Genomic DNA, 24,947 nt, shown 5'->3' on the forward strand with positions numbered 1-24,947 from the left:
TCTTTTTTTTTTTTTGCAGCACCAGAGATCGAACTCAGGACCTTGCGCTTGCAATGCAGGTGCAGTGCCACTGAGCTAAATCCCTGGCCCTAGAGCCTTTTCTTAAAAATACATTGTAGGCACTTTTTTCAAATTAATTGATAAAAGATCTATGTTAATGTTTTTATCATCTGTGAACTGCATCATATTTTTCACTTAAGTTAGCGTATAGTAATGAATGTTCAAGCTGGTTTCAATATCTCACTATTATAAATGGGCTCAATACATCTTGGAATTAAAATGTGAAGTCAGGCACAAACATGAGACACTTTTGTCTGTTTCCTACAGTGGCTCACAAATGCAGGATAAATGTTCCAGTGGGCAATGATACTCTGCAACATCGGATGCAGCAATTCCACTTGGTATTATATATACGTTTTCCCATTCGCTCAGAATATTTTATATTTCCCCTCATATACTCCTTCACAGTAGTTAAGAGATAAATATTAGTGTCTGCATTTCACATATTAACTTCCAAGTGAAAGCCTGCTGAGTGACCAGGGCAGCGGAGGGGACCATCACACTCAACCTAGAGAAGTGGGGTCCCTTGCCTGTACCCTGTGTTTTTCCCTTGGTTCAAGGCTTGGGAGGATACTGAGGAATTCCAGCGAGTGTGATTTCTCATTCCTGCCATTCCGACTGCTGGGACCTTTGCTGTCTTCCTTTAAATTTGGCTAAAAATGCCAAAATACTTTCTATGAGTCTCAGTTCGATGATAATCATTTCTCTCTTCTAAAATACCTTCATAATTACACATAGCGTTAATTGAGAGTTCATTTTGTTCTTGAATTTCATGTGGTTATCTTTGTTCTTGTCTATCCTGCAAACTTTGATAATCAGAGTCCCTAGAATCCAATTTGCTGGTATCCCCTGAGACGTCACATACGTCAAATAATGCACATGTTGAAGGTAGTACCTTAAATGACACTATATGACACAGTACAGAGTATTTTAGTTATCAGACATCATCAGCATGTTTCCATTGTATTATATAAAGAAATTTATTATATTCTTTAATTTAAAATAAAATTACTTTAGATTTTGTCAGTTCTATTAACGTATTTATGTACTATTGGTCCTTTTTTTCTGGTACAGTCAATTGAACTCAGGGTCTTCGCACTGAGCTCTATCCCAAGCCCTTTTTTTATTTGGAGACAGGGAGGGTCTCACTAAGTTGCTTAGTGGCCCAGGCTTGGCTTGAACTTGCAGTCCTCCTGTCTCTTCCTCCTAGAAGGTTGCGATTACAGGCTTGTGCCACTACGCCCATCTTTTGCTCCATTTTAGAGAAGAAATTTGAAAACTAAAACCTATTATTTTTAAATGTTGAAAACCTTTAAAAGATTAGAAAGGAATTTATGGAGTCTAATTGGTTTTCAATGCTTGGCAGTTAAGTCAATTTCATGTGATTATTTAACATACGTTCTGGTTCTGAAGCATTTCTTAGCAAAAATGCCTACCTTTATACAATCTGCCCAGCTCTTGAATATGACTTTCCATACTTTGAGAAGAGATCAACTGATGGAAATACAGTTTGGAAATCCTAGGAGGAAAAAGATCAAAGATTATCACAGAGATCTTAATGGTTTTGTATTATTTTTATCATTACTATTGAGAGTATATGAAATTGCTAGAGACACATATTTTAATTGCACTTCAAATTTCCCATTAAAAACTCAAAGCAGAATTAGCAGGTCACCTCTGGAAGTTGTGTGCAATGAAAGCCAGGAGCACTGGGGCTTCCTGGAGCTCTGGTCACTGCAGAGGGCACGGGCAGGTGGAGCGGAGGGACACGGAGCTCAGACACAGCCACCCATCCTCAGTAGGTCCTGCCAGACCGTTTAGCCTGGCTTCAGAGGTTTTGTGGAGAATAAACACCTGTGGACTGAATGGCTGAAAGGGAAATGCCATCCTCCCAGTGAGTCACAGAGGAGGCGGTGTGCTGAACTGACTCAGACAATGCTCAGGGGCTGAGAGGAAGGGAGGCATCACTGAGATGAACGCTAGAGAAGATGACAATTACTTTTTGTGCACAGCCAGAGAAGCAAGCAGCGTTCAGCTGAGACAGAAATGAATGTTCTCCACGAATGCTAAACAGGTGAGGTCATGGCAGAGGTAGCTATAAATCCACAGGGAATGCTGTAAATAAATGATTAGACTCTATAAAGGGGTGGGCGTGTCTCTTCTTAGAAGGAATCTATCCTTGGTGGAGATGATTTCGGCCAAATTCTTTCCTTTAGGAAAGTGTGGGAGGGAAGGTTCTCTGCCCTGGGCCGGCTCTTGAGAGTCCAGAATTTACAAACACAAAGCCAGCGTGTGGAGGAACACGCCTTCCCATGGCCCCCTCGGGCCCTCGGGGGTCTGGCTCTGTAACTAGCACTTTTCAGGCCCCAGGAAGAAGTTCTGTGGTATCGCTTTGTGGTGGTCACGTCCAAGTGAGATGAAGGACGGTGGCTGTGACACAAACTACTCTTGGGGTGAAGATAGAATATGAGCAACAGGTGCTTAGATCAAAGATTGATTAATCTGAGCAACACCTCTCCTCTTAGATGGCACGAGCCCAGCTGACTCTTAAACAACAAAGTGCCACTCTCCTCTGGCACGCAGCATCTCTGCTCGTTTTTTTGTGGTTGCTGATGTTCCGGATTGTAAGTATGAAGGTAAGTGGAAGCCAGAGCACTGCATGCAGCAGTTGCCTGTGCCATCTCAGGAATGTTGTGCAATGGACATAGTGCATCCCACTCCTAAATGCGAGTGCACAAAGCTTAGGTATCCTTGTGAGCAGGACAGCGACTTCTTGGTGAAGACTGAAACACGGAACTGTGAATAGCTTCATCTTTATAAACATCTAGTAATACTTTATTTAACTTCCAAAAAAAGTAGTCCTGCCTTGTCAGAAATGCTAAAATAAGTTTTAAGAGGGAAGGAAAATGATACGGGCTAGAAATTCATCTGTACACCAAGACATGAAGAGTACTAAAGAAGGAATGACGGTAAAATAAAACTGTTTTTCCTATGCTTAACCTAACAGATAGCAGTTTCCTATGCTTAACCTAACAGATAACAGCTTTTGTTTAAAGTAACAATAACAGTGTGAGTGATGACCACAGCCTGTGGGTGAGGTGAGTGATAGCAGTACCACACATGGGAGCGTCTGGAGGAGAACTGGGGCCTAATCTGTGAACAAGTGGTCACACGGCCCGGGTGGGCGGCGACAGCATCTGAAAGTAGACTTGGACTTACTGTAAATACAAATTCCACACCTTCGAGTAACTGCTAAAGAAAATTTTGAAAGAAGGATCATTGGTAAGTTAAGAGCAAGGAAAGAATGGAATCACAGAAAATGCCTATTGAAACCCAGAGAGCCTAAAAGCGTGCCTAACAACAGAAAAGAGCAAGAGGGGGAATCAGCTGTCACTGTTGGAGACATTAATCCAACTTTAAATGTGAACAGTTTAAATATGCCAATGAAAAAAGATAAAAAGAAAAGCCAACAGTACATCTATATAAAACCCACTTTAAATACAAAACTCAGAGTGAACCAAAAGGAATATAGACAGAGATACCATGCTGACCCTCACCAAAAGAAAGCTAGATTTGCTACATTAATTTCAGACAAAACAGACTTCAGAATAAGGGACATTATCAGGGACAGAGAAGAGCATTACACAGTGACAAAGTGGTCAAATCTCCACGAAGACATATCAATCCTTAGTGTATATGCACCTAGCACCTGAGCGTCAAAACCCATGATGCCAAAACTGATAGAACTGCAAGAAGAAATAGATGAATTTATGACTGTAGTTGGAGGCATCAATGCCCCTTTATCAGTAAAGGGCAGATCCAGCAGATAGAAAATCAGCAAGGGTAAAATGGAACTGAACCCAGCACTGTCCGTCTGATCTACAGATCATTTTGTCCAACAGCAGCAGGATGAATGTGGTTCTCAAATTCACATGGAACATTCACCAAGACAGACTACACCCTGTGCCCTAAGACACAGCCTAACAAGTTTAAAATAGGAAGCAGGCGAAGTGAGCTGACCATGACAGAATGAACTTAGAAGTCAGTAACAGAAGGGTAGATGGGGCCTCTACACATATTTAAAGATTAAATAACATATTTGGGCCAAGGAAGTCTCAAGAGAAATAAACAAAAAATACTTCAAACTAAATAAAAATGAAAATTAAAATTTATCAAACTTGTTTACTGAATGTAGCAAAAGCAGTGCCTGTGGAGAAATCTGTAGCACAGTAGAAAAGAAGAAAGATCTAAAATCAATAATCTACACTCTACTTTAGGAAACTAGACAAAGTAAAGCAAATTCTATCCAAATAAGTAGGAGAAAAGAAATAATGGATTTGAAGCAGAAATCAATGAAATTGAAAATGGAGAACCAAGAAAATCAGTAAAATCAAAAGCTGCTTCCTTGCAAACATTAGTAAAATTGGTAAACTTATAACCAGGCTAACCAAAAGAGGGAATACACAAATCACTAATACCAGAAATGAAACAGATCATCGCTTGCGACTCTATGAACAGGAAAGGACGATAAAGGAATATTATGAGGAACTCTAGGAAGACAAATTAGATAATGCAGTTGAAATGGACCAATTTCTTTAAAGACACAATCTACTAAAATCCACACAAGGAGAAACAGACAATCTGAACAAGCCTGTACTCATCTAGTTTTTAAAAACTGAACCAATGATTAATATCTTCAAATGGGCTAAGATCATCTCACTAGGGGATTCAACTAGCCAAGGAAGAAATGATACCAATTCTCTGAAATTTGTTCCAGAACACAGCAGCACAGGAACACTCCCTGACGCATCCCGTTCCATCATCTGTGCAATGGGGAGGTCTGTCACTTGGTGTTGTTGTGAAGATGAAACCCTGGAGAGCACCTGGCGCTCAGTCTTCCTGTTTTCTGCCCCCATTCCATCAACAGCAGAAGTCTATTCACATTGCACTTACTATGTTCTTTCAAAAATCAAATGAAGTAAATTCCATTTGCACTTAGACAAATTTGGAGCAATACTGTGGTGAAACATAACTTCTTCATGAGTGAAACCATTTTGAACAAGAACCATGAATACTGTATATGATTAATCACTTGTGTTAATTATATTTGTAAAATATTGTAGTATTACACACATAGATGAGATACACATTGATGAGATAAAAATTTAAAAAACCTCTAATATTTTTTATTTAATCCCGTGGATCTTATTGTGTTCTTACTTTTGGGCTCCTCTGGCATAATGAGGCCTCCCCAGACTCTGATACCTGCATCTGCGTGTTCTGTGGGTTCTCCTGACATTCAGGGATCTACAGTGTGTCAGGCTCCATGCTAGTATCCAGCCAGTGGTTACCAGAACTTAGTCCTATCTAGTATCCAACAGTAGTCACTGACAATTGTGTTGATAACAAAGACTGACTCTTGGAATTCCTACTCTAAAAGAAATCTTTCAGAAAATCTTTTCTACTCATAGTTCTTCATCTGCAATCCCACATTCTTCCTTAGGGCTGGACAGCCAATAACTGAGCTCTGGTGTAGAAAGGAGTGGCTATATGACTCTGACAGTTTTGATTTGGGAAAAAGTCTGGTCCTGATTATTTCTTTAAAATTTGCCTCTGACTCAAAACTGTCATCCTGCCATGAGTGACTCTGAGCTCAAAAAAACCACCTGCTCAACTCTCGTTGAGTGTCACTGTTGAGGTGGAGGTTGGGAGATGGCGCTTCTGAAAAATAACCTCATCAAGAAAAAACACTGGGGATGGTAATTCTAAATCCTGCCATAGCCTTCGCCTGCCAGAGTAGACAGCTTTACTAATAGGATGCCCAGCCAAACACAAATAATCTACTGCCAAAATGAGCTCCTTGGGACAATTTAGGAGTCTTTGGAAGTGAACGGCTCTTTGAGCTGGAATGTAGCCCGGGTCCATTTTCAACTCCAAGTCAAAATGACAAAGAGCAAATTTCCTGGGCACTCACCCCTAAGTGTAAGATTACTTTAGGTTGGCAGCTGCACTGTTTATCTAGTTATTTAAGGCTTTTCACCTGATATCACAATGGACTCCTTACACATCAGGGTTGAATGTTAGTGAGCAAGACAGCGCTGAAAGCTCTGGGATTAGAAGGGCAGGGTGAAAACCAAAGTTACGCTCATGTCACTCAGCTTAACACATTTTTATATATTCATCTTTGAAATATTGCAAAGATTTTTCTCTTAGGGTTAAAACAAAAACAGGGCAGCAAGAACTTTTGGATGGACGGGAAGTACTATTTTAATCAAAACCATTTCCTGAATGAGACCTCAAATGGGAGTTCCAGTGGGAGTTCACAGGCTAGCTTAAAGGATCACCCAGTGTTCCTCCTGCAAGATCAAATTTTGCTCTTGAAATTGAGAGAAAACCTGAATGAATCCTCCAGCTTCACTTGCTTTTAGTTACTTGCTTTTTGTTGACTTTAAAAATCGCTAATTTTGGAGATCACACAGTTGAGCAATCTATTATTAGTATCCTCTTAGCTTTGCTGTAGAAAACACTTCTGAGGTGTATTTGGCTGGGTTACTTTTCAGGGACTTGACCACCTTTGTTGGAACCACCCCCTGTTCCCTTGGGCCTGCATAGGTGCTTGATGGGTGGCCTTTGGACCTTAGAGGGCCCAAACTACCCCCTCAGATCACACCAAACCCATTTTCTGAATCATTTTCTGAATCATCCCATGATGATTTATAAAGATTGATTACACACGTGTAGAACATGGATTATTTCACCTCCAATCACTCTACCCCATGCCTCAGTCCACTCAGCTTCTTTATCTCCAGAACCTATCATAAGAAAGGTCAGTTTTGGACTTGGGGTTTTGGTCTCACACTTGGTCAATCATGAAGAAACTTACTCTCTTGCAAAACTTGTTGTTTCTGTGCGTAGCCTACTATGCAACAGTACCACAGGCCTGGTTCTGTGACACTGATTATGCATAGAAAACAGTAATGACAAGTGTCTCTAAGGTTTTGACAAAAGAATATACAGGCAGTTATTTGAGTTGCAGAAGTTACAGAATCTGTCAGTTCAATATTATTTTGCAAGAAAGGTAATGCCTAGATTCACAGCAAATAGTCTACATTGGTGGTTTAATGATGACCTCTTTCTAAGATCATAGTTATCAATAGTCCTCATTATTTAGACTTTTTCTTTGCAAATTTGCCTACTTGCTAAATTAATTTGTAAGTCCCCAAATCAATACCTACATAGTCATAGTAATTTGCTGTGTTGAGACCAAACCCCAAAGTATGGGGCTTGGAAAGCTTAGTACTTTGACCTGTAGGAAAGAGGCTCAGAAGCAAGATTCTTTCTGACTTTTTCCTGCCCTTCTGATTCCCTTTCTCACTCAAGGCAGGCCATAGACACTAACATTCCTCTTACCTAAGGCATGTCATAGACACTAGAGTCCCTCTCCCCCAAAGCCAGCCATAAAACCTAGAAATATTACTTTAACCGTCCCTCACCCTTGTGTGTAGGAGCCAGCCATAAAGAGATTCCCTGACCTACCCTGTCAGAAAGTAGATCATAAGACCCTGATTTCAGAAGGTCCTGGCAGATACTCAAGAGGAGAAATGCTACACAGAGGCCAAGAAGTATCCTAGTAGACAGGCCACACTGGATTTCCCCCTCAGCCTATTAGTATTACATCACACCCCTCTGTCCAATTACATTTCTATATGGTTTTCCATTCTTAATTGAACCTAACTATAAAAAGAGTCATCCTAAGTTTTGAGTTCTGTTTTAGGATTCACTAATTCAGTGTTAGGGTTACTTTATAGAACATAAACACTGCAAATAATAAGAATCATCTATATAATACAGTCAATTTCTTTTATGATAAACTTACTGTGCCATGAACTTGCACTTTCTACCAGATACTATGCCTCCCAGGACACAAATATTACAGATACTACACCTCCTGGGACATAAATAATACTGCACAATTGAACAAATGAATAAGAACACAAATACACAAGGTAACTAAGGAATTCAATGATCCTCATGAACATTAACCATATGTGAGTTCTGTATCCCTCATCCAAAATACCTGCAATCAGGAGTGATTTGTTTTGTGGGGTTTTTATTTTGGGGGGGGTAACTGTATACACATAATGTTGCTCGGAGGTGGGACCAAGTCCAAATACAAACATCAATTATGTTCACATATACCTTGTGCACATGGCCAACTGTAATTGTATACAATCATTTTTAGTAATTTTGAAGATGAAACAAAAGTTTCAGGGTATAGTTTTCCACTTGTGGCTACATGATGATGTACAGTAAGTGTCTTAGATTTGGGTGCATTTCAGATTTTGGATTTTCAGATTAGGGATACTCAGTCTGTATCCATTAACCTGAAATTTAGTTTAATGGGGAAAATATTTCAGTTTAACTCTGTGAGGTAAATAATGTATTAATGAAGCATTCGTAGAAAGTATTCTTAGGATCATCTACTAAATCTAAGTTTGAATACTACCGTCTGGAATTATCTGGTTTGTTAAGCTAACGTCTTCCTGCTCTTTTTGCAGGATAAGGTTTTACACATTCATTTACTCAAGCTTTCTTTCATTTTCATTAAGTGCCCACTTAAGCAAAGCACTATTCCAGGTGGTAAGGATTCAGCAATGAACAAGTCAGCCAAAAATTCCTGTCTTCATGGAGCTGAAATCTGTAGGAAAGGAAGAAAGACAGGAAGAATAAGAAAGAAAGAAAGAAAGAAAGAAAGAAAGAAAGAAAGAAAGAAAGAAGGGAGGAAGGAAGAGAGAGGAGGAGAGGGAAGAGAAAGAAGGAAAAATAAAGGAAAGGAAGGAAAAGAAAGAGAGAAAAGAGGCACTATCTCCGAGCTCTGAAAGTCTCCCACATTTGCTGCCCGCAAGCACTAGCGAGTCTTGACTAGGCCTACCTCACTGCCTTGGATTAAGGAGCCTTTCTAGCTGGAACATTTTTTCCTGTGATACTGGGAACTGGATCCAGCAGCTTCACAGAGCTACATCCTCAGCCCTTTTTAATTGTTTTTGAGACAGGGTCTGCTAAATTGCTGTTGCCCAGGCTGGGCTTGAACTTGTGATCTTCTTGGATCACACAGTAAACTGGGTTAACAAGCCTGAGCCTCCACCACAGGCCTCCAGATGAAACTTGATGAGAGAGACTCCTGGTGGCTGCAAAGTGAAGAGTCTGCAATGCGTGAGGACGACATCATCCAAGCGTGCCAGAAGCAGGCCCACAATGAAGACATACTCATTTTTATAGTTGGAAAAGCCAGTCCTGCCACTCCTGGCCCAGAGGAAAGGGCTTTTGGGCCACTGTCCCACTGTTCCTTGTCCAGAGGAAGGGGCTTCCCGGCCACTATCCCTCCTGCCACTCCCAGCCCAGAGGAAAGGGCATTTGGGCCACTGTCTGTTCTGCTGCTCCAGGCCCAGAGGAAGGGGCTTCCAGGCCACCATCCCTAATGCCGCTCCCGGCCACTGTCCCACCTCTCCCAGCTCAGAGGAGGTGAGCCTCGTGGACGCCAACAGCACACCCCTGCCCCCCCTCAGTTGAAATGAGAAAACATGTAAATAAGTCTCAAACACAGACTTCCAGATCACCTACAGCAACCCCAAAGGGAAATGAGATTTAACATTCTGATACTCAACCACCTGGACCCACTGAACTGGCAACAAAAGAGGATCTGGAAAAAATGAAATCAGAAATAATTTCTCAGATAACAGGAGAAATTGTGCTCCTAGTGCAAGACATGATTAATAAATCTAGAGATGAGCTGAGGAACATGATGAAATCCCAGCATAGGAAACAAATGGAATCCACAAAACAGATGCAAATAGATTTCCAGGAGATGAAAAACTCCATTGAAAGTCTACACAGCAGAATGAGCCAACGTGAGGACAGAATTTCATATATAGAAGATAAGATTGCAATTAAGGACCAGGAAAAGAAAAATTGCTTCAAAATTATAAGGGAACATGAGAAATCAATCCAGCAGCTGCTAGATGATGCAAAGAAGAATAACATAAGACTAATTGGAGTCAATGAAGAAACAGGAGAGAGAGCAGATGACATAAAAAAAACTCTTCACAGAAGTAATGGCAGAAAACTTCTCAAGTAGGGGAAAAGAACTTGACATACAGATAGATGAGGCATATAGGACTCCAAATAGCCTTGATCAAAAAAAACCTACACATAGGCATGCAATTGCTAAGATTCCAGAAACTCAACAGAAGAACAAAGGTCTACAAGCAGTTAGAGAAAAGAAACAAATCACATACAAAGGAAAGTCCATCAGAATTACAGCAGACTTCTCAACACAAACCATCAAGGCAAGAAGAGCTTGGAGTGACATATTCCAAGCCCTAAAAGAAAACAGCCTCCAACCCAGATTGATGTACCCTGCAAAACTATCTTTCAAAATTGATGGAGAAATAAGATACTTTCATGACAAAGGGCACCTTAGGAACTTCGTGAATACAAACCAGCACTCCAAAACATTTTACACAATATCCTAGGAACAGACATTGAGGATCACAACCCCAGGAAGCAAAGCAGAATGAACCCATCTGGCATGACAAGAAATTAAATGTAAAAGGAGAGAACCCAACAAAAAGAAAAAGTCATGGCAATGATAAGTCAATACGTTTCGGTTATAACCATCAACATTAATGGTCTCAATTTACCAATCAAAAGAAATAGACTGGCAGAATGGGTGAGAAGCAAAATCCAACAATATGCTGCATACAAGAAACACACTTAATTCAAAAGGAAACTTATAGATGGAAAGTTAAAGGGTGGAAAACAATACTCCATGTGATAGGAACCTGAAAAAAGGCAGGAGAAGATATCCTCTTTGCAGATCAAATAGATTTCAAACCAACACTGATGAAGAGAGATGAAGAAGGACACTACATCCCTGTAAAGGGAAGAATCCAAGAGGAAGAGATGACAATCATAAGTATCTATGCACCAAACACTAGTGTGCCCAACTATATAAAACAAATACTAACGGACATGAAAAGTCAAATATGCACTAACGCAATTGCAGTGGGGGACCTCAACACCCCACTGTCACAAATAGATAGATCAACTAGACAAAACATAAGTAATGAAATACTAGAACTCAATTGAACTCTTCAACAAATGAACTTAACAGATGTTTATAGAGTCTTCCACCCCACAAAATCAGAATACACATTCTTCTCAGCTGCACATGGGTCATTCTCCAAAATAGACCACATACTCACACATAGAACATGTTAAAGTAAGTGCAAAGGAATTGAAGTTAGTCCCTGTATATTATCAGAACATAGTGTGATGAAATTGGAGATCCATAGCAAAAGAAACTCGAAAAATTTCACAAACATGTGGAAACTGAACAACACACTTCTGAATAACCAATGGGTCACAGAGGAAATTAAAGAAGAAATCAGACAGTTCCTTCAATTAAATGAAAATGACAATACAACATATCAGAATCTATGGGACACAATGAAAGCAATCTTACCAGGGAAATTCATAGCAGTGAATACACATATTAGGAAAACAGAACAAGACCAATTAAACAACCTGATGCTGCACCTCAAGCTTCTAGAAAAAGAAGAACACAACAACCCCAGAGCTCATACAAGGGAGGAAATTATAAAGATCAGAGGAGAAATCAATGCAATGGAGACTAAGAGAACGATACAAAAAATCAATGAAGCCAAGAGTTGGTTCTTCGAAAGAATCCACAAAATTGATAAACCCTTAGCGAAACTTATCAGAAAAAGGAAAGAAAAGGCCCAAATCCATGCAATTAGGAATGAAAAGGGTGAAATTACAACAGACCCAGCAGAAATCCACAGGATCATCAATACCTACCTTCCAGAACCTGTACATCAATAAGATGGACAACACAGAAGAAATGGATGGACTCCTAGATACATATGAATTACCAAAGTTGAACAAAGAAGACATAAAAATTCTAAACAACCCAATATCAACCAATGAAATCGAAAATGTAATTAAAAACTTCTCAACTAGGAAAAGCCCAGGCCCTGATGGCTTCACTGCTGAATTCTATAAGACAATTAGAGAGGAACTACTGCCACTACTGTTTAAACTCTTCAATGAAATTGAAAGGGAAGCAATACTCCCAAATTCATTCCTGAAAGTAAGTATCACCTTGATCCCCACAGCAGAGAAAGACCCAACCAAAAAGGAGAACTATAGGCCAATCTCACTAATGAACATAGATGCAAAAATCCTTAATAAGATACTGGCAAATAGAATGCAGAAGATCATCAAGAAGATCATACACCCTGATCAAGTGGGATTCATCCCAGGGATGCAGAGATGGTTCAATATATGAAAATCAATCAATGTAATACACTATATCAATAGAGCCAAGGACGAAAACCATATGATTATCTCCATAGATGCAGAAAAAACATTTGACAAAATCCAACAAGCATTTATGATAAAAACCCTACAAAAAGTTGGAATAGATGGTCTCTACCTCAAACTGATAGAAGCCATCTATGAAAAACCAACAGCCAATATCATACTAAATGATCAAAAAGTGAAATCCTTCACACTAAAATCAGGAACAAGACAAGGATGTCCACTATCACCACTCTTGTTCAGTATAGTTCTGGAAACATTAGCCATGGCAATTAGACAAGAGAAAGAAATAAAAGGAATAAAGATAGGAAATGAAGAAGTCAAATTGTCATTATTTGCAGATGACATGATACTGTATATAGAAGACTCCAAGAACTCCACCAAAAGTCTTCTAGACTTAATAATCAAATTCAGTCAAGTAGCTGGTTACAAGGTCAACACACAAAAATCAATAGCTTTCCTCTACATGAATGACAGACTCACTGAGAGAGAAATAGAGCAAATAATTCCTTTCACAATAGCATCCAAAAACTGAAATACCTAGGAATCAACCTAACAAAAGAAATCAAAGACTTCTTCTCTGAAAACTATAGCACTCTGAAAAGAGAGATTGAAGATGATATCAGAAAATGGACAAACATCCCCTGCTCCTGGGTAGGAAGGATTAATAGAGTGAAAATGGCCATACTTCCAAAACTGCTATATAGATTCAATGCAATTCCAATTGAGATCCCAGCAGCATACTTCATGGACCTTGAGAAAACAATCCAAAAATTCATTTGGAACAAGAAGAGACCCAGAACAGCAAAAGCAATTCTAGGTAACAGAGACACGGTAGGGGGTACCACAATCCCCAACCTGCAACTCTAATACAAAGCTACTGTGATAAAAACAGCATGGTACTGGCAAAGAAACAGACCTGAGGACCAGTGGAACAGATTAGAAGATGCAGAAACAATGCCAGACACACTTAGCTATCTCATCTTTGACAAAGGAGCCAAATACCCTCACTGGAGGAAAGATAGCCTCTTTAATAAATGGTGATGGAAAAATTGGGCTTCAACTTGCCAAAGATTAAAACTAGACCTATATCTCTCACCATGCACTAAACTAAAATCGAAATGGATTAAAGATCTAAATATTAAAATAGAAACTCTGAACCAGTTGGAACAGAGGTTAGGTAGAACTCTTGAAGACATTGGTGTAGGAAAAGATTTTATGAACAAAACCTCAGTTGCCCGTGAACTAGCACAAACAATCAACAAATGGGATCTCTTCTTATTAAAAAGCTTCTGCACAGCAAGAGAAACCACCAGCAGTGTGAAGAGACAACCCACAATGTGGGGAAAAATCTTCACCTGCTCTTCCTCAGACAAAGTTCTACTATCTCGAATCTCTAAAGAACTTAAAAAGATCAGACCTCCCAAATTTAAAGACCCAATCCGAAAATGGGCATCTGAAATGAACAGACATTTCTCAGACAAAGAAGTAGAAATAGCAAATAAATACATGAAAAAATGTTCAACATCACTGGTCATTTGAGAGATGCAAATGAAAACAACACTGAGATTCCACCTCACTCCAGAAAGAATGGCTGCTATCATGAAATCAACCAATAACAAATGCTGGCGGGGCTGTGGGGAAAGAGGAACCCTGCTCCACTGCTGGTGGGAGTGTAGACTGGTGCAACCACTGTGGAAATCATTATGGAGATACCTCAAAGAACTAGGACTGGAAGTCCCATTTGACCCCGCTATTCCACTGGTGGGGATCTTCCCTGAAGAATTAAAAGAATCATACCTCAGTGATATATGTGTACCCATGTTCATAGCAGCACAGTTTGTGATAGCTAAAACTTGGAAACAGCCCAAATGCCCATCAACTGGAGACTGGATAAAGAAAATGTGGTTTTTTTTATAAAATGGAGTACTACTCAGACATAAAAAATGAGAAACTAGAGACATTTATAGCTAAGTGGATGCACATTGAGGCCATACTCTTCTTAAGTGAAATAAATAGTGTATAAATACCGAATAGTTTCTCTGGTGTGAGAAACTGAAAGTGTAAATAAGGACTTAAATGTGTAATAGGTAATGTGAAATAGGAAGAAAAGGGGCAAAGGGGAAGGAAGTGGGAGGGCTAGGGCAAAGGATAGAAGGGAATGGAATTAATATGAGAAAATGGAAAAATAGGAACAAAATCTTTGTAAATAGGGAGGGATGGAGGGGTTGAAGGGAGGGCTGGGCAAGGGTGAAAAATAAGATCCAAGAGAGACTATGTAAAGGTGAAAATTTCCAACGATGAATGTCATTATATTGTATACCTAAAATGTACCAATGATTAGAATGAATGATCAATAATGCAAAATAGGAAGAAAAGGTCCAAAGGGGTAGGGGTAGTGGGAGGGGCAAGGGAAAGGAAAGAAGGGAAAGGAAAAATGCTGAGAAAGGGAAAAAATGGAAATAAATTCTTTGAAATAGGGAAGGGTGGAGGGCGTGAATGGAGGGCTAGGAATGGGGAAAAAATAAGAACCAAGATGCATTATGTAAAGGTACAATTCCCAATGAGAAATGTAATTGTGTTGTATACCTAAAATATACCAATAAAAGTATTTAAGGAAAAAAAAGAGAGAAAAGAGAAGAGAAGAAAAATAAAAAGAGAGACAGGCAGGAAGGGAGAGAGATGACAGTGCAGACAAAGCGATGCGGGTGTGGGGAGGATTTGGAGTGTGAGGGAGATTGCACTGGCATTGGGGACAGCTGAATGCAAGACTGCGGGAGGTGTGAGTAGTCACAGGAACAAGAGCCACCAACTCTCGCTTTGTCACTACAACACCAGGGTCACTTCAAGTGGCCAAAACCCACTGAGCTGCCCTAAAAAGATCGCTTTGGTTTATTTTTTTTGCTATAAGATATTTTGGGGGTAAAACTTTGGACCCAGCTTCTGGCTCCTGCTAGCACCAAGGCTAGAGAAAGGTATGCAAATGCTCAGCCCTACCCCATCACTTCTAATTCCCACTGGTGGATTTCCACCTCCTGAGCAGCACTGACCAAGAGGGACACATGGAGGAATAAGGAGACCATTAATAATGGCCACCTATTCTATCATTGTTACCACAATCGGTGTCTAAAGTCACCAAGTAATTCATCGAGAAAGTTCAAAGAGAAAGAATACATGATGCATTGTCCAAGAAGGTGGCAGCTGGGTTTCTTTCTTTCTAACAGCAATAACAGACTTTTGTTGAGGTTAGGTGTTCTTTTTCTGTGGCTGTAGGATCTGCTGAGAAAAATGGATTCTCTCTCAAGACAATGCAATTTTCCTAAAATTGTTCATCCTCCAGAATTGACAATGGGATTTATCGTGAATTCTTGGTGAGCTGGCTGGGAGGTCTATGCACATGTCTTGTTCATTTTCTCAGTCTCTCCTGAAAAGGCAAACACTTCTGAAACAATAAGCTAGCTAATTTAAAAGCATGGCTAACTAAAATGAAAGGCAATTTTCTACTTATTTTAGTGGCTTTAAAAGTGCAAATCTTACCCTTGAAATCGACTAGTCATCAGATCTTAAAATAAAATGCAATACTGCCTTGCCTTCATAAAAGTCAGTTTATCTCCTTCTGTATACCATTTTCATCAAACAGTGTTTTTCTACTTGTTGGCTTCCTCTCTTACACTGAGAAGGCGTCTGATAATGTGTGGTAAAAAAAAAATCAAGAAATTAGTCTCACAGCAGGGCACCAGCTAACAACTCCATTTTAATCTTATCCTTCAAACAGCAGCAGAAAACATATTAATTGCAGTTTAATTTATGCAACAAACATTTCATTTTAATTATGCCTAATTTTGTCAAGCTATAAAAAAATGTCAATAGTTCTGACAGTTTTTTTCTTACAAGCTTTTTCAAGTGAAAGAATTAAAATCAAGTGTGGTTTCTGAAAGAAATTATGAAAGATTTCTAATTACTGCTTATGTTTTTGAAAAATTGTTAATCAAGTAGCCCCAAAATAACATCTGGGAACATGTGAACTTGAAGCTTTATTACTCAATACTTATAATTCTTAATAATACACATGCATCATTAATATAATGGAATTCTCACAGGAAGAATTTCTTTCCTTGTAATTATAGGATATATCAATAACTGTCATTGAATGGCCAATGTTCTCTGTAGAAATGTTTTCGTTAATTTCTCTCAGGAAATCTAAGACAGGCATAAGTGAATCTGATTGCTGCCCATACACTACACTAGAGAGAGTATTTACCACTAACAGAAATGGAAAGGAAAATGTCAAGCCAGCAAAGCTGATCGGTATTTATCATATTAAGCAAATATTTATTAAGCTATTAGTAGGTGCAAAACCTACGCAAACACTGTGTTATAGAAAAATTCTGCTTCCTCTGGGGATCCTTCTCTCTCAAGATGTAAATTAAGTTTCTCTGCACTGAATACCTATGATGCATCACTGTTCCCTTCTCATGTCCCGTTTGTTTATTTTTTTGTTTTACATTACAATAATCTTACAAACTCCATCTCAGTAGGCCGTGAGGTTCCTAGGGGTAGGAGCTAGACCGCCTGTGTTATTCCATGCATCTAAAATACTCAAATGTACTTGAAAATAAATCCCTGTAGATGAGAATAAAATGCTGTGGTGTTATGTTTTTAGTGAATAAACATAATCATAATCATGTTATAACCAAAATTTTATGAAATAAACATAATTATAATAATATTATTATGAAAACAATATTACATCATTGCCATTATTCCAAAAGCCTTCCTATAAAAGTTGCACAGACCTATGTATTGAAATTATTCACTAGCTGACTTTTAGTTTTAAAAGGCCATGTGATGAAGTTTTACCTTATTTTATCCTCTCAGAAATGTGCCCCTCAAACATGGAGAATTATAACCACCCAGCAAATTACATCTGAATGAAACTAGATGACAGCAGTGGCCACAGATGACAATTTGTGATGAGAAATTGACAAAGAGATGTACCAGATCTAAAAAGAAAGACAAACAGGACCTCTGAGGAGAGGGAAGCTGACAAGAGTCCACTCTATTCTTTCTGCTGAAGGCACAGCAGGCACTGGGAGCTTCTGCTGTCTCAGCAGGCAAAGCCAGGCGTAGGGCTTGGCTGGAAGTCTCCACAAGGAACATCTACTCCATCCTCCCCACCAGGCGCTCCTCCTGGATGCTCCTCACTGCTCCACCCTCACTGGTATCGGAGGTGTTCTCTGGGGTGGGTGGAGGAGGACCCGGTGCACCAGCCCATTCCCCCAACAGCATACTGCACCTTTTCATCTGAAGTTTTGCATTCTGCAATTTCAGTTATCCGTGGCCATCCGCAGTCCAAAAATATTAAGTGGAAAATTTCAGAAATACTTTAAGTAACTCATAATTTTTCAATAACTTTTATTACAGCACATTGTTATAGCTATAGTTTACGCTTAGTAATTGTTTTTAATCTCTTACTGCGCCTAATTTATAAATTAAACTTTTACCACAGGGAGGAGTATGTGCTGAGCCTCAGGAAAAGACAACCCAAAATATGAACTTCAAGCCAAGAGCAGCTGGGAAGGGGCAGTGCCAAGCACATTTTTCTCTGAAATTCACTTTTCTACCTAAAGACCAAGTAAGCAAAGAGGAGCACAATTTCCTCTAAACTTCTTACTGAAGTTCCATTCACCCAGGAAGATTCAGTTCATAACAGGGAGGGAGAGACTGAATATCGAACACAGAGAAAATTTGTCCCACACCACTGTGTGATTTTTAATTCCATTCATATCCCTAAAACACACTCACTACTCCTCTGAAATTGATCAAATTCTCCACTTTCCTCTCTCTTCGGAAGAGGCTATTCCTCAATTGCTCTGAGCCTTGAGTTTCATATTTTGTGTCTCCAATGGATATATGCATGTTGATCAAGTTTTGTGGGGTTTTTTTTCTCCTGTTAGCCTGCTAATTGTCAGTTTGTTACAAAAAACTTAGTTGCCAGATCCTCAGAAGGAAAGTAAGAACTTATGTACAGGAAATAGATCGCTTAGAGAAGGTTTGCAATTGTCCACAGTGTGAACTATACACTGGGGAATCTGCACCATGCTGTGGATAGGTGGGACCACTGCACCAAGAATGAAGTCAAAGTCCCCACCCTGAAGGGTGAGAATTTCATTTTATTCCCATTCCCAGTCTCAGAAGAGTAGAATATGTGTCAGGGTATTAGACAATTTTTTGTTGGAAAAACTGGTTACAGACAATGGTTCCTCCATAGAACATGACCTCTCTAGTAAAATAAACTCCACTCGGGTATACAGTGATATCAAGTAGTAATTCTGTACCTCATTATTAAATGAAAAAAGATCAACAGATACTTAAAAAAACCTCTAAAAGTCAGAGATCTAGAGATAAGCAAACAAATGATTTAGATGAAGTCTAGAGGATGTAAAAAGTAGAATAAAAGCACTGAAAATCTAACATGAGTACCCTACAAGACATTAGAAAAGGATATTGTCTCCATTCATTACATATAGGGTGCTATTTGAAAAAGTGAAAGAATTAAAGAGAGCTTCAGTGAAGTAATAACATGAGAACGAGAGACAATTTGGCAGGAAAATTGAAATTTAACACAAAGGAGTCTCTCAGAAGGTTAAACAAAATGACAGGGAAATAGAAATAAGAGATATAAGAAACAAACTTGAAGATCAATTAGAGAATTTGATATCTGACAATTGTGCTCTAGTAAAAAGGATCTGATAAAAAAGAAGGAAAAGAATTCAGAAAAAAATTTCCCAAATCAGAATGACAGATAACAGTGCTTAAAACAGAACAACTTTCGACTTAATATTCCATACCAATTAATGTGTGAGATGGAATTTTCAGACATAAAAATTGTATTGAAAGTTATTACAAGGTATGGGGAGAAGACAAGATGTATGAAGAAAATTGAGCAAATGAAGAAAAAAAGGCAAGCAAAAACTTCAGGAAATATAAAGAGGTACAGAAGAGGATATCATAGGACACTACTTGGTTTTATAAGAAACAATCTACATATTTTTAAAAATGTTATGTTTGAATATTTGTTTATTCAAAACTAATATTTTCTTTTGACAGCAATTTTACTTGACAGAAATTACTGTAAACATTTTGAATTGTTTCAAGACATCAAATCAGCCAAGAAAAGACACTGATGAAAGAGGACTTCCAGAGTTGTTTCAGAAAGGGACAAGAACAATGGGACAAGATTGTTCAAAGTGAGGGGATTAATGGAAATGTGTCTTTCACTGCAATAAATTTTTTTTAAAAAATTGAAACGTCCACTGTTTTTGTTGATCATACCTCGCACACTCTATGAAAACATGGAGACAATGGTAAGAAAGTTAATCTTTATTTACCATAGTTGAAGGTCATAGTTGAATGGCTAACACGGAAAACTGAGAAACTGAGCAACAGCACATCGCTCAGCTAGAACACGGAAGGGTTGGGCGAGGTGGCTCTGGAAAGGAGGTGTAGTGCAGAGTGGGAAGTGGGTCAGGAGTCCACCACTTTTCATTAGAAATAACAGATCATACTTTATACATGTATTTTAGGGTTATAGAAATAAAATAAAAAATAACTAGTGAACCACATGTTTACTATTCTTAAAATTAATTTTCATTTCTACTTCAACCCTTAACTCATCAACCCCATTCCTCTCAGTAATAGATGTTGTTTTTAAAATCAGTGAAACAAAATACTTAGCTACATTTATCCTAAATATTTAAATGTATGATTTCTTATGTGATATTATTTTTAACCTATATGACATCTTCCTGAGTGTTTTATTAATATATTCTATAAGTAAGTCCAGATATTAAAACATATCAAAATACAGATAAAACAGTCAACAGAAATGAATGTATTATTTTCTAATGCCAACTCCCCCTATAAGGTTTAAAAAAATTATATTCACATTCAGTGGTTTATATACAATATTTAATGTGTATATTTGAATCCCAATTACTAAAAATGTATTTTCTGAACTACTGTCCTTTTCTCCAACTAAATCAAATTAAGAATGCAATGTGAATTTCGACACAAGCTATTTCATACTTGGATCCGCTTGAACTTTACTGAGTTTGAACTAAAAAACTTGTGTAAATAAAATACTTTGGATTCCAAAATACCAAGGAAGAGGAATGTTTGTCATTACTTTTCAAAGTACAATTGATTGTGAGCACATAAATATAACTCTTAATTTACTTAGAACTTATAAGTGAAAGACTGTCAAATATAAGATTATCAACATAGATTATAGCCCCAATTTTAATACATTCTTTTATTTTTGAACCATATAGAAATTATATAAGCACTGAGACTACATAAAAATGAAACAATTTAAATGTACATTGCCTTTTAAAACTCTATGTTTGGCATATTCACACAATATAGGAGAAAAAAATTGAATTCAACTGTGCATGTATTGTTTTGAATCATACAATTACATGTACATATTTAACATATATTGTTCTGAAAATAAGAATTTATCAGAAACATATATCTCACCGTGGCCAATATACAGGTCTCTTTTAAGTTGTAATTTTAAAACAAATCATTAATGTACTATATTCTTAGTAAACAATTTATGTGAAAAATGTTGCTTACAAATACATGAAAACCTTTGACCTGTTAAGGAGGCTAATTACTCTTACAATGTTGCATAAGCTATTATTTGATTTAATAAAGGTATTTTACAGAGACATAAAAATGATTTGATATAAGAATAAGTAAGTCAAGTACAAAAGTGAACATGTTAAAACAGTTTACTGGGGTATTAACAGATTTTACAGCCATTAGCAATTTGAATGTTAATACAAATTACTAATAGAAATAGAAAAAGTCTGAATTAAGCTTGATAAGAGGCAGAGCAGCCTTTGGTTTTGTGTGTAAAATTTGAAAACTGTGCAATGTATTAATAATGTTATTATATCTGAATGTGTTCAGCGCTGGTTTCAAGATGTACAGCTTTAAGTGTCATGTACATAAAATGTTTTATCGCTGCTGAAACTCAGTTTAAAAAAGAAAACAAGCTAAAAGGGTTAGGGTTAGTTTATCAAGTTAAGTATTTCAAACAAATCAAAATCTTCTAAAGGTAATTCACACAGTATCATTAACAAATAAGAGACAGAATATCCTTGACTTTATTCAATTTTACTAAGTAAAATTTGGACAAGTATATAGTCACTTCAAGGATAAGTCTAAAAATTATTTCACACTGAAAGGTCACATTAAGACTGTCATGAATGAAGATGTTAGTACACTAGACAAATAATTATAATTTGTAGATTTCTTTTATGCAAACATTCTTTAGCAATGCAGGGTACTAATGAATAATACTTGGTGCATGTTTAGCCCATGGAGCTTATGTTATACGTATTAACCATCACTAGCGATATTTCTAAAAATTCAGTTGTTTTAGGAGCTTGGATATGAAGGGCAAAGTATTTTAGTTCGTCTGCTCCCAGCTGTACGGTTCGGGCCTGTCCGCATTTTCACACTGTTCATGTAATAGAATATATGTTAACTTCACGGTGTTGCATTAAGTTGTGTGTGTCATGGGTGCCAGCCAGTCCATGGGAAGAGGCACTTTCTGTTCCGGGAAATTATATATCTAGAGCCCTACCACAACTCTTCCCTGTCTCTAACAAGCGCAGGGACCATCTGTCAGTGGGAGGAGCTGGAACAACTCCCAGCTGTGTCTGGGGTCAAAGTGAGGGGTCCTTAAGGACACATTCCCCCCAAAGGCTCTGCTTCTCACACAGCACAATCAAGTATCCCACTCACAGCAGCAGATAATGCTCAGTCTATGCAAGCTTCTCTGGAGTTCTCCTTACTTGACTCATCAAAAACACTAACACTGAATTTCTCTTGGGTTATTATTTGTTCAAGAGAGATTTCAAAAAAGTTCTAGATAGCGTGCGGAGAGCTATAGCACCACGGAGCTACACAAGCTAAGTCGTGGGGCCGGCTGTGTGCAGGCCTGGGAGCTCTCCCACGAGAGACTGACCACACACAGGGCCTCAGGCCAAGCGAAGGGTGGGAGAGGGCAGAATGAGTTCGAAGCCTGGTTCTTCATTGCTCTCATCAAGTATTAGTGCCAGAGAACAAGGAAATGCATGCAAGTGAATATGGCTGCTTTGAAACTTAAGCATGGAAAGGGGTCTTGATCCAGAGACAAGGGGGCCAAATCCACAGGCCCTCCATGAAGGTGAACAGTGATGTGTCTAATGGTCTTCACACAGGAGAGGGGTGGGGGAAACATGATAGAGGCCCTGGGGAAGGAAGGCAGATCCACATATGGCAGACATCTGAAAGTCATCCTCTACAGGAAAGGAAAGAGAATATAAGTGTTAGAGAATACTTCCCAGCTTCAACTCCTGAAAATAGAGTCTATAATACAGAGTCAAAAAGTGAATGGATATAAGAGGATAAAAGGAAAAAAAAATCAGATATATATAAACTATAGGGCCAAAGATTTTAGACAAAGACGCTCTACCGAGGTCCCGAGTTGCACAGAAGACACCGAATCAGCCCATTGCAGACAGGCAGGTCTGTGCATGCCCTGCCGAGGTCCCGAGTCATGCAGAAGACCAAATCAGCCCACTGCAGACAGGCAGGTCTGCACATGCCCTGCCAAGGTCCCGAGTCACGTGGAAGAAGCCAGATCAGCCTGTTGCAGACAGGCAGGTCTGTGCATGCCCTACCGAGGTCCCGAGTCATGGGGAAGAAGCTGAATCAGCCCGCGCCCTGGCAACAATCCACTGGACCACTCACCCCCCACCCCCATACAGCCACCTGGTTCCACACTACAAAGACACAGAGGACACCGGACCACCAGACCATGGTACTGAATCCTGCTGCTCCTGGTCCAGAGGTAGGGGCTTCTGAGCCGCTGTCCCACTGCTCCTGGTCCAGAGGAAAGGGCTTCTGAGCTACCATCTCTCCAGCTACACCCAGCCCAGAGGAAAGGGCTTTTGGGCCACCTTCTGCCCCGCCACTCCTGGCCCAGAGGTAGGGGCTTCTGAGCCACCATCCCACTGCTCCTGGACCAAAGGAAGGAGCTTCCCAGCCACCATCCCTCCCACTGCTCCCAGCCCACAGGAAAGTGCTTTTGGGCCACCAACCCTACCGCTGCTCCTGGCCCCTGTCCCACCTCTCCCAGGTCAGAGGACATAATCCATGCAGGCGTCAACAGCCCCTCCCCCCAGTTGAAATGAGAAAACACATAAATAAGTCTCAAAACTAGACTCCCAGATTACCTATAGCAACCCCAAAGGGAAATGAGATGGAACACTCTGTTACTCAACCACCTGGACCCACTGAACTGGCAACAAAAGGGGATCTGGAAAAAATGAAATCAGAAATAATTTCTCAGATAACAGGAGAAATTGTGCTCCTAGTGCAACACATGATTAATAAATCTAGAGCGGAGCTCAGGAACATGATGGAATCCCAACATAGGAAACAAATGGAATCCATAAAACAGATGCAAATAGATTTCCAGGACACGAAAAACTCCACTGAAAGTCTACACAGCAGAATGAGCCAATGTGAGGACAGAATTTCAGATATAGAAGATAAGATTGCAATTAGTGACCAGGAAAAGAAAAATTGCTTCAAAATTATAAGGGAACATGAGAAATCAATCCAGCAGCTGCTAGATGATGCAAAGAAGAATAACATAAGACTAACTGGAGTCGATGAAGAAACAGGAGAGAGTGCAGATGACATAAAAGATCTCTTCACAGAAATAATGGCAGAAAACTTCCCAAGCAGGGGAAAAGAGCTTGACATACAGATAAGTGAGGCATATAGGACTCCAAATAGCCTTGGTCAAAAAAAAAAAAATCTACAAATAGGCATATAATTGTTAAGATTCCAGAAACTCAACAGAAGAACAAATGTGTAAATACTGAATAGTTTCTCTGGTGTGAGAAACTGAAAGTGTAAATAAGGACTAAATGTATAATAAGTAATGTGAAATAGGAAGAAAAGGGGCAAAGGGGAAGGAAGTGGGAGGGCTAGGGGAAAGGATAAAAGGGAATGGGATTAATATGAGAAAATGGAAAAATAGGAACAAAATCTGTGTAAATAGGAATGGAGGGGTTGAAGGGAGGGCTGGGCAAGGGTGAAAAATAAGATCCAAGAGAGACTGTGTAAAGGTGCAAATTTCCAACGATGAATGTCATTATATTGTATACCTAAAATCTACCAATGATTAGAATGAATAATTGATAATGCAAAATAGGAAGAAAAGGTCCAAAGGGGTAGGGGTAGTGGGAGGGACAGGGGAAAGGGAAGAAGGGAAAGGAAAAATGATGAGAAATGGAAAAAATGGAAATAAAATCTTTGTAAATAGGGAAGGGTGGAGGGGGTGAAGGGAGGGCTAGGAATGGGGAAAAAATAAGAACCAAGATGCATTATGTAAAGGTACAATTCCCAATGAGAAA

At 39.0% G+C, this 24,947-nt stretch overlaps 1 protein-coding gene across 6 annotated transcripts in view; it reads right to left on the reverse strand.

Annotated features, from left to right (window-relative positions):
* The window catches only part of Spata17 (spermatogenesis associated 17), a 195,474-nt gene that overhangs the window by 14,863 nt on the left and 155,664 nt on the right, over positions 1-24,947 (reverse strand). For all 6 annotated transcript variants that reach the window (XR_015450762.1, XM_004867388.4, XM_087209870.1 and 3 more), the window contains one exon: positions 1,497-1,579. Coding sequence is in view for 5 of the 6 variants with exons in the window: in XM_004867388.4 (XP_004867445.1) it covers positions 1,499-1,579 (81 nt within the window). In the remaining variant the exon portion in view is untranslated. The remainder of the gene's footprint in view (positions 1-1,496; positions 1,580-24,947) is intronic.

Source organism: Heterocephalus glaber, unplaced genomic scaffold, assembly GCF_053883595.1.
Source record: "Heterocephalus glaber isolate CG9 unplaced genomic scaffold, H.glaber_assembly_v1.0 deba00001067, whole genome shotgun sequence".
Lineage (NCBI taxonomy): Eukaryota > Metazoa > Chordata > Mammalia > Rodentia > Bathyergidae > Heterocephalus > Heterocephalus glaber.